Source organism: Vanellus vanellus (genome assembly GCF_965231255.1).
Source record: "Vanellus vanellus genome assembly, chromosome: 5".
NCBI classification, from domain to species: Eukaryota; Metazoa; Chordata; class Aves; order Charadriiformes; family Charadriidae; genus Vanellus; species Vanellus vanellus.
The window spans coordinates 13,042,172-13,053,587 of NC_138910.1; the positions used below are offsets into that span (position 1 = coordinate 13,042,172).

The 11,416-nt window shown below is 42.0% G+C and overlaps 1 protein-coding gene across 1 annotated transcript in view; it reads left to right on the forward strand.

Moving 5' to 3' along the window:
* The window catches only part of ADCY5 (adenylate cyclase 5), a gene marked incomplete at its 5' end in the record, with an annotated part of 226,166 nt that extends 223,214 nt beyond the window's left edge, over positions 1 to 2,952 (forward strand). The window contains 2 exons of the mRNA XM_082483464.1: positions 721 to 845; positions 2,345 to 2,952. Coding sequence (XP_082339590.1) covers positions 721 to 845; positions 2,345 to 2,473 — 254 coding nt within the window. The 3' untranslated portion in view covers positions 2,474 to 2,952. The remainder of the gene's footprint in view (positions 1 to 720; positions 846 to 2,344) is intronic.
* Positions 2,953 to 11,416: the final 8,464 nt, after the last annotated feature.

The following is an 11,416-nucleotide window of genomic DNA, read 5'->3' on the forward strand; positions in this document are numbered from 1 at the left end:
TCTTCAGTGATGTTAATTGTCTTCTGGCTGGTGACAGCAAAAATAACATCCTCGGCCACTCTGAAACACCAGGGCAGTTTTGTTAGGGCAGCAATGTTATTACCGAAGCTCCCTGGAGAATTAGGAGCAGTTGGGTGACCGACCTTTGTGCAGAGAAGCTCTTGCCACGGCATGGGCTCATGCGGTGGTTGAGCTCAGACTCATTTTGCCTGCGCTGTGCTCCCTGCCCACACCCCCGTGGTCCCAGGCTCTGCCTTTCTTGGACATTAAATTGTCTTTCAAGTCAGGGAATAAAAAGAGACAAAAAAGGAGAAGTGTGAGGATGTCGTGTGGTATTGTTGTGGAAGGCCACCGGGCTGCTGCCTCACAGGCACTCAGCATTGCAGCAGCTGTGTGCAGACTTCCAAATGAGCAGTTTGCTTGGCAGCCTGATGGCAAATAAACCTTATCCTGTTGTCTGGTGCTGGAAAGTAGCTCTGGATTGAGCAGATGCAGCCAGTGCTGCCAGTCAGGCAGGCATAATGGAGCAAAGAAGCCAACTTCTCTTCTAAAGTTTCTTTCCCCACAGCTTGGCCATAGCTTTACATGTCAGGGTAAAGCACAGCTAGAACCAATGAACCGCAGGGTGTTTTTTATTGTCTGAAAAATAATTTGCCTCAAGCTTCATGTGGTTCACGCGTGATGGATCTGAGCATTGTGGGATTTCTGCTCTCCTTCCAGGCCTCAATATTGGTCCTGTCGTAGCTGGGGTGATCGGAGCACGCAAACCCCAGTATGACATATGGGGCAACACAGTGAATGTAGCCAGCCGAATGGACAGTACAGGTGTGCCTGACAGGATTCAGGTAAGGAATTCACTGGAAAACTTATACTGCCAGCCCTGGGCCACTTACTGGTTTTGAAATGTCATTAGAATTGGAATTTTGGTTTCAATGTATTCCTTTGTGCCATACATTTATATACACGGTACTGAAAGAAAAGCCAACTGGGGATGTTAGTGGTACCATCAAATTTTGCCTTTTAATCTCCATCAGTTCTGCAACCTTGGCTCTGAAACTTGCAGCTTAGTTCTGGGTGGAAGCGTTGAGCTCAGGTTCCTTCCTTGAGTGCCTCACTGGCACTATGAGCACAGTCCTGCTGTGATGCTTACTCATTCCTGCTGCCAGCTTCGCTCTTCGGCTACGTACAACTGTAGGTTGTTTTATTTTCCATGGGCTCAATTCAGATACCTGTTGCTGTAATTCACCCTTCTGTTCACAATGCCGTGTGTGTCGTGAGGCCAGCAAGGCTCCAGGCACCAAAAGGATGGGGATGTATAACTAGCGAAAGAGGACGGTTTAAGGGCTTAATCAAAACTGTCTTGTAATCAAACATCTCCTTCAGACAGTGACCTTTCCAGTGATTCAGTTGCACTGTCCTGCTTTCGCTGAGCCAATGTCCACAGTAACAGATTGTCATTCCTTGGGAAAGTACTGAAGGGATGTAAAAATAGTTTGAGTAATTGATGTAAACCCCAAGAGGGGAAACCCAACTAAGCTGTCAGTTAACTGGATCAATATTTATCCAACACCCTTTAGACTTTCCTACAAGATGGTCCGTGAACAATTTTCATTCCAGTTAAGCAAATCAGCACAGCAATGTTACGGCAATAGGAAGCCAGAAATAGAAATATGTAAAGCCACCTGAAACAGGGTGAGAAAATACATAGTAATAAATAAATATCTCAGGAAATCTGGTCTTTAAACTTCTGCTATTCTGCAGCACGTGTGATTATATTTTAATGGCATCTGCAGAGAGGCTTTAGATGCTGGCTAGATTATTCCATTCGTTCCATCTTTCTCCTTGCCCACTACCTTCTGCTCCATAAAAAAAAAAAACAAAAAAACAAAAAAACAAAAAACACCTGCATGACTCCTTCTAAATTGTACATCTGCTGTGTAATTTGTAAGTCATTTTTGAGGACATTTTAAATACATTTAACCTGTTTTCCTACTACTAGTCCAGTGATGTAATGAATGCATCCGAGTCGACTGAACTGCCAGGTGCATTTTTAAAAACGTGACTCACTTGTTTCTTATCACATGACCTGCTTGAAAAAATGTGGATTTCCCCCAGTTGTGTATCATGTGTGACTTCCTTAGTTTCTCAGTTTCTAAAGGTTGTGTTTGTTCTGCAACTTGTCCCAACCTTTTAGTTAGTGATTGATATGCAAAAGTCAACTGACTCAGAAACAAAACAGTTGATCGTACTTTAACTTTGTCTGTGGATTACGCCAAAAGCAAATGAAAAGACTGTGTGGAAGGTATGAATGACAAGCATCTGCCTACTCTTGTTTATTCTGCAGGTAACCACAGACATGTACCAGGTTTTAGCAGCCAACAACTATCAGCTGGAATATCGAGGGGTCATTAAGGTCAAAGGCAAAGGAGAAATGACCACCTACTTTCTAAATGAAGGGCCTCCGATTAGTTAGCACCGACTGCAGCACCACTCAGAGATGGAATTTGCATTACACAAGATTGTGAATCAGAGAAGAATCACTTTTTGGCAGTGAAGCTGACAACGCAGCGCAGTTGAAATTTCACACCGTGACTCTAGAGTTGGTATCAGCAAACTCTTTGGCCACCCATCATGAAAGACAATGGAAAGAAACCACCTTGGAGTTGTTCCTGGCTGAGTGCTAAATCGACCAAAGATGCGTACTACAGAGTTCACAGATAAGACGTGAATTTGGAAATTTTGAAAAAGGCTGCTACCACAGGATGATATAAGAAGCTATTTAAGTATTTATTGACGCAACACAACATTTACTTGGTTGAAGGAATGTATGATTCACTACAAAGCATTGTTTTGGAATGGATTTGCACTCCCATAATGTTTCCATCCCATACTGCCAGCTATTTGAAGTGTACCACTGTGCTTTTATTAGCTGTTTTGAATGGGCTTTCAAAATTGACACCCACTGTTACAGCACACAAAAAGGCCTTTTAGAAGGGCAGCGGTAGTGTTTTAGTGTGAAAAGACATTATAGCCCTGGCCCCCTCTTTTCCCTTCTTCTACATGGCTAAATGACTGCTCTCCTGAGTGGGGCTGGCACGTCGGATGAAGGGGAAGATCGCGATAAAGAAAGATGGCTCTCCAACCATATTTATTAAAAAGTCTTCTGTGCTCTTCTTTGGTATATATCAGTTTACATGGGAAAGACTAGATGTAAACAAGAGACACTTTGTGGGGGGAACTCCCCTGAAATTTGTTGTGTTTTTTTTTGTATTTTTTATTTTGTAATATTGAAAACATGGAGATCTAACAGATATACCAAATTCTATATTTTGTAAATTATATATAAATTAGAAGGCAGGCTGTCCACACTGAGGTGTGGTGGGAAGTGTATATAACCTGTAGACTTTTGTGTAATTTTTTTGTGCATAATACTCTGAACACAGACTTGGCAGTTTTCAGATTATCACTATACAATCAACCAGCAACAAACAGGTGAGTTTCCAGGCTGAATCAGACACATTTTAAAATGAAAATCCAGAAAATCTACAGCCCCAAAGAAGAGGAAAAAACAAAACGCGGTAGTCACACAGTTGTTCCATGCAGCATTCAAGCGGAGGGTGACATCTTAACAAATGGAAACAAGTCCTTTGAGGTTTAGCTACCGAGATGGTATCAGTCAAACATGTCAAAAAGAGCTCTAAGCAAATCGTCTAACTCTAATAGGAGCTCTTATAAGAAGAGAGAGAAAAAAAAATAAGCTCATTTGAACTTTTCCTTTAAAAAAATCATTTTTCATAAATGGTCTTAATAGAATCCTGCTGATATGAGAGTTGTCTGATATTGTAACTGCCATTTGACATTACAAGGAACTACGTAATGCAGCATCGAGTTGACTTTCCTGTAGTAGGCACTTACTGAAACTAAGTCACAGATTTTCAATTTTCAGGAATTAGGTGATCTTCAAAAAAGGCTACGATGGCAAATGTGTATATTAGGTGGTTGACCTTAAAATACAGTGCCATTGATATTGTGTTGGACGTATTTATCACTAGTGGGGGGGTTATGAATAGTTCACTGTTATCATTTATGTACCTTTTTTAACTATTAAAGAAAAATCCCTTGATATTTTATTAAAAAAAAAAGAATTTTAAAAAAAAGCTATATTTTTTATATTCTATGAGGGGAGAGTTTTGATATTGAATTTGGCTAGCACTAAAAATGACTCCAATCTTTTGACATTTAATAAAGGTCTTTTCCACTCTTCTCAGGGCAGAATTATTGTAGTACTAACAGCTTAATGATTGCACTATGGTGGTGGTGATTTATTTTTTTCCTACTCGACAACGAGAACAAGTGATAATCCATGGGCCTGTCTTAATTAATTTGCCATATTGCTAAGCATGACCCGAGCATTAAGCCATTTAAACGTAAGCTTAAATGGCATCGCCCCTTTCCTTCCCCCTTCCACTAGGAAACATCTCTGAAAAGTATAGTATATTGACTTCTGTAAAACTGCCAAGTCTGCCCTTGTACTATACTTTTGCTCCTCTACATCTTTCCTGGTTTGCAAAATACTTACGTTCCATCACGCTGTTATGCCTTTTTTCCCCGCCCTCCCCCTTCCATCCCCTTTTCACCCCTCACTGAGTTTCATTACCTTCATGCCATACACTCGACTTTTAGGTTTGCTTTCTGCTTTACGGAAGTCTGCAGTCGTCTTAACTTTCGATTCATCTTATGAAGTTGTGTTGTCAATGAAATTTCAAGTCCCTGGTATCTCTAGCTGTGATTGTTGACAGTGTGTCATGATCATTTCAAGGGGTATTCACACACTCTTTACTCTGGATCTTGCAAAAATGGATACAGTTATGATTTCCCATGGAAATTAAAATCTATTTAAGTAATTTAACTATATTAAACACTGTTTCACTGGTAAAGCGTCTCTGTTTTATTTTAGCTGCCTCTAGCTAGTGAAGAGACCAGGCCACAAGCTGAGTAGGAGATGCTGATTTTTACACATAGAAACATCCAATTCTTGACTAGGGCTGGCTGACGACTGTTTGGACCACACCGGTACTACACGATGCCCAGTTACAAAGCCTCAAGGGCTCGTTTGCAAACGAGCGAACATCCGCTGGGTCCCTCTTGTGCACCCACTTGCCTTGAAATGTTAGTCTAGGGCCAGCTGACAGAGCCTCGTTGGGGCACTGTGGTTAAATATATTGGTATAACTGAGTAGCTTAAAAAATAATATTTTTTTCTGCCCTATTTAAAAAAGTATTTGGTGTATTTTACAAAGCACATCACCTTTGCCAAAGCATTCTCCAGGTATCGGTCCTCTCAAGGACACCCGGAAGGAGACAGCAGCACTTGCCAATGCAACATTTTCAATCTTTACAGGTAAAAGTAAATGCTACGCGTACCCACACCAATTAACAGAAGCCTGAAGTACAATTAAGAAACAAAAAGCTCCATCTTTCAACTGACTTTTTTAGTTGAGGAAACATTACATAGGCAATTAAGGCCTGAATGGCTAAATCTGTTACTTGTTAGGAGGGCTTTCGTAAGTGTACTGAGAACATCGCTGCATGAAGAAAAAGCCATGAAGTACTTAAAGTACCAGCCTTTAAGGATGCTGAAGGACTACTTAATACTTTATATGTTCTACATACTCAAATGAACAGCGATTCAGGACATTTTTTGATGTAAGAGGTTTTTTAAATGTATCTGGAGAAGGGTATTCCCCAGGGGAGGGGAGTCAGTAGCCTCCAGTGCTGTGCCCTCTCAGTTAAATTGCTGTACGCACTGACTGGCTGAACTATTATTTTCCCTAAATGCTCCTTTTTCCCATCCAGAAAGCATTTTGATAAATTTTAAGGTGTTTAGCCACCTCTCCCCAACACAAAGCTGGCTGCATCAAGTATCTGCCCGCGCTTAATAAAATGATACATTGGGACGCACCAAATTTCTTACCTGTGTGTCCTGTGATGGCACTATCCCTGGCCTCGCTGGCTGTGTGTTACACAACGTACATGGACACCAAGATCTGGCCAAAAACTATGCCCAGACACAAATATTTTCATTCTGTTAACCTTCCTGACTGCTCCTCAGGGCACCATCACTTCTAGTTTAAAGTCTGGGGGCTGGCAGGGAGAGATAGCTTGGGATGCAGCCTGAAAAGGGGCAGTTCAGCTGTTTTACGCTGAAAAGCTCAATTTCCATTCTCTTGACCCTCTCTGTCACAGGCGTTTCAATTGAAGGAGCAGAAGAACCTGAGCAGGACAGGGGCCAGGACTGAGAACACTGAATTTCAGGCGGGATGACGGACAGCAGCAGCAACATTTTTCTGCCGCCTGGCAGACAGGTACCTTACTGTAAAAGAGTAGGGTTATATTTTTTAATTTCTGTCCCTGTCCTCACCTGTCCTGCCGTGCCCTGGCGAGGCCGCACTGCTGGTGCCAGCCCCTTTCCCGTGGCTCCTACTGGAAGCCAGGTGGGAGAAGAGCAGGTAAGCAGGCGGAGAGCGCTATATGGGAGTTACAGCGGCAGAGCGAGAGCCCAGCACTGACAAGCTCAGAGGCAATGCTGGTGCAGCGCTGCGCAGGCGCCATTTGAAGTCCCATAGGAGAGCAACTACAGGGAGAGATCCCTTCCGTAAGCAGCTGGCACCAGAGATCTTTTCTTTAAACACAGAATTTCAGATGCAAATAACTATTGCCACCTACTGGAAACAGACTTGCGTAGCCTTAGCCAGGCGATGCTACTACTGCTGCCGAGTAATCCCACAGGACCAGGCTGAAAGAGACGTGGGTACCTGCACAAACCCCCCTTCCATCGCAGGGAAGGGAGTACTTCGCCACCTAAAGGCAGGCACTCCTTCCAAAATAATTAAATATACATAATCAATCAAATGCAATTTATAGATAAGCAAAAAATCATCATCCCAGGCTGCTTGTGTGTGCCGTCAGCCCCCCCGCCACCACCACGCCGGCAGCGCAGCAGTCAATGGTTCAACAACAGAAGACCCTGCAATACATGCTGCTGCTCCTCCTGGCTACAAGGGTGCCTGCGAAAGGCTCCAGAGGCCTCCCCACCTAATGGCAAACTTCTTGCATGGTACAGCCCAAGTTCCAGCAGGAGCCATAAAACTCCCGTTATGTGGCAGCCAAATCATGTTATGCTGTTCCTTCACCCAGTCTGGCACTGTGTACCTTGAGTCCCACCAAACCCGGGATGAAGCCATTACCCTGCTGTGCCATCAGGACTGTGGTTTCAATCCTTCCTTTACTGAGGGTATGAGAGCCGAGAACCTCCTGCTGTCACCACTCAAGTATGCTTGATGTTCACCTGTCCTTCAAGTGACTGTTCCCATTTGGACTGAAAGAAATAATAGGCTAATGGACATCCTACCTCTCCTTTTCACCACTCAGCAAGGAGCACAGCACAGCATCCCGGCACAGCCATGCCTGGGGGGTGGGGGGAGACCAGAAGAAAGGGACACAGAACACCATCTTGATGCTACACACCTCCTGCTAAGAAAAAGGGCTCACCATAAGTTGCCTGAAGAACCAAAGCGATGCAGATTGTCCTGAAAAGGGCAGGGAGAAGACAGAGTAGAGCTGCCTCTGCCTTTGAAATTATTTAATGAGGTCACAGGCACCAGGCCTCACTGGCTAGGCGACTGCAGGGACACCCAGCTGATAAAGTCCTCTCTTGTCCTCTCTTCTCATGGCATCCCTGCAGCAGCTTCGGTATGAGACATGGAGCACATTCTCATTTGCTTTCCAGCTTTACATGGTGCTTGACAACTAGGGCATGTTCTTCAGCTCTGTATACAGGTTAGTGGGCTAATCCTACAGCGTCACTCCTGTGTTCCTAGTGCAAGCAGAGCCAGACACCCAGGTCACAGCTTTGCATGCTGTCCAGGAGCCAAGTACATGGACAATGGCTCTGCAGCCCCTGCTGAACATACCTCAAACCTTCTGAACACATACTTGTCATCTACCTGTCTCAGGAAGCTTTGCCTCTAAGGAGGAAAGAAACGTCATCCAGGAAAGCAAAGACTCCATAAACGCTCCAAGAGGTCTGAACAACTTTTGGATAGCTCTGTAAGGCCAGGATAGTAAATTAAGGTATTAATTGACAAAAGGGCTCCATAAAGTTCATTGGCAAACAATTTGATCAATAAAACTGACAAATCACAATTTTGTTAAGTAAAGGAAACTGGTACAGACACTGGGAAATCGTTTGGCCTTATGAAAGTAAATGAGTACCTGGAATATTTGACCAGCTGTGACTGGAACTGCACATGAAGCTGGATGCTCCAGGCTTCCTCAGACCCCTGGTGAGAGATCATCTGGACTCTTGCCAACACAGCGCTGCAACTGCCATTGAAGCAGACTCCCTGCTGCCACCCTTCTCATCAATTATCTCCAATCAGGGAAAAAACTCCCCTGTAATACATCCCTTTATATTGACACCATTCAGAAAGCATGGATTTTTGCAAGCTGTAACACATACCTAGAATGCTATTTATTCTGACAAAAAGCTGATCCAAACAGCACGTGTTTAGTGTTTGCAACCATTAACGGGCTCCTTTTTTCGAATACAAACCATGAAAGCAAAGACAATCATATCACAGTACTTGCAATGGAAATGGGGAATGAAAGGCAGGAGGCTGAAAGGTAATATCCCTAAACAGATGTTCCTCAGTCCTTTCCTAAAGAGACTACCAATTTATTAAAGAATCCACAGTGAATGTTAAGTAATCACAACATCTGCAAAGGAAACCAGCTTCCATCATCTTCTAGTTCTCTGCTAGCTTTGATAGAGCTAAAAATCAATCCAAGTAACACATACATAGATTCCCTCGTAGAAGGCTGCATTCTTTTCTCCACCTCTCTCTCCCTCTCTCTCTAGATATACTCTTATATATCTTATATACACATATGTGGGTCGGTCTTCCATGAAACAGTGTGAAAGAAGGGGTCTACACATTTTCCAGGGTCTGAAAAGTTATTTCCTAGAAAAATCTGACAATTCACAAATGAGACAAGTTCTTATCCCCAGCTATTGGCCCAGACATTGAATACAAGAGCAGGCTGCTATGAAAACTCTCAGATATTAAAGAAAAATACACAAGGAAGAATGGGATTAAGTCTCTAGAAGCTCAAATAGGGGACTCAGGTAAGCAAACCTCAACCAGCATTATATATACTTTGTGGAAGTCAAACTTTTGGCCGTCCCTTCCTGAAAGTGAATGTAAACAGTGACATTTTATTCAAAGAAAAATATCGTATCGTGTGTGTTGAATGAACCCATTCCAACCTTAAAGAGGGCTTACTTTATAAATACAGCATGAAGTAGGCTCTGCTTCTACTAAATCCCACCAAAAAATCAATGACTATGAACGGCCTTGTGCAATTCAAACTAAAATAACACGTTGTTCAAGAGAGCAGTCATCTTTCATAAGTTCATCTTCCTAAGTCTAATAACTCGACTATCTGGTAAAATCAGCAGGGAAGCACCTACTATTTCTCTGAATGCTGAGTTTGTATAAGCAAATGGGAAATCCTAGGAATTTTCAGTAAATTTTCACCTCCAACTTGGCCTGGTGTCTCTTGTTTCTCATAGAATCGCTTAGGTTGGAAAAGAGCTTTAAGATCATCAAATCCAACCATCATCTCACACAAAATTTCAGCACGTTCTAATATTATAGTCAAACTAAAGTAATACGTTCAAAAGCCATGATTTTGGCACCTAGTAATATCAGGTAACGAAGAACAGTAATGCTCATTAACTTTTCATTGTGAAATGGGATTTTTATCAGTGCCGTAAAAACAAGCAAACAAACCCCCAACTGTCTTCTATTACGCTGACAGTTGCATTTGTTCATTATACCTGCTAATTAGCTGGTTTAACACCAGCATAACTAGAATGGAATAACAGCTCCAGATGCTATGACAAAGGAAGTTTTCAGTCTTTAAATATGCATCTTTAGGAATACCAGGAAGGGAAGAAAACAAAATCCTCTGCCAACATATAAACTGAAGAAATGATACTACAACAGAGCGCTACGCAAAGGTTGTTTTCTGTTCTTCCGGATTTTTTGGTGTAAAGGTCTTCTAAAATTCTTGTATGCTTCCATCCAGTTGTCCTCTTTATCTCCCCCCCCCCCCCCCCCCCCCCCCCATCTCCTGGATTCTCAAAACAAAAGCAGCCCATGTTCATGAATGCATTCTTCTTCTCTGTCTCAAAGTGGAGAAGGAAGAGAATTAACTGCAAAGCACATCACCTCTGACACCAACCTTTGAGGCTGCACACCAAGGTCTTTATCTCAGACATCAGTCTGAGAAACACGTTATGAAGAATATAATACATATCGCTCCTGTTCACTTTGGATTACAATTTCAGTCTCTAATTCTTCTTGGTTGTATTATGCATAATTTTCTTGACTGATACCACCTATTTAAAAAGAAAATAAAAGTAACTAGCTCCTTTCTTCTTGGTCATAATCTGACACTAAATAACTTACTGAAAGACATAAAATTTTGGTATGAATTGCCCAAAGAAATTTGCCTGGATCAACACTCCGTAGCACAACAAAGCTCTGCCAATCCCCAAATCCAACAACACAAGCAGCACGGCAAACCTCCCTGCCATTTAAGCTTACTTTTTTCTTTTTTTTTTTATTTTCCCCAGCATTTCAGTGAACTCTTACATTATTCCAGGTCACATAAAAATCTATCTATCTATTTGTACAGTAGGAAACATCATAAATTACCATCATATAATTGTAAAAAGAACCAGTGTAAATGACGGTGGTACTATCTGGTTGCTGTTCTATTTTCTAAGTGTTTGGGTTTTGCCAGTTGATTCACAAACTTGAGTATACAACAGTTCTCCCAAACACAAGTCTAGATCAGGGAGGTTCTATCCCAGCACAAAACCACCCAACTTGTAAAGCCAGAAGAACAAAAAAAATCCCTGGGCTTTTCCCGTTTAAGATAATCAGACTGATTTATTATTTTCCTGTCACCAGTTGTTTATCTCAGGTTTGAGCTAATTACTCACCCACTTTTAAAAGTATATAAAAAGAAGAACAATAGTCCAACAAGTACAAGTCACTCCATTTACTCACCAATCCATTTCCTTTCAACCTTTCCAGAGTTCAAACAGAGGAAGCGTGCAAAAATTCTGGGCTAAGTAGCGGAACTTTTTGAATAATTACTAAAAAGAATGAAAATGGGGAATGTCCACATAGATCACTTTCAAAGGATAATTAAAAGGAAATCATAAATGAAAAAATGTTAAAGTATTTATAGCACTAGACAGAGGATCATAGGTGCCATAAAGCTGATCCCCAGAAACAGAGTTTCCAGGTTACATTTTAATGAAGAAAACATTCACATACATG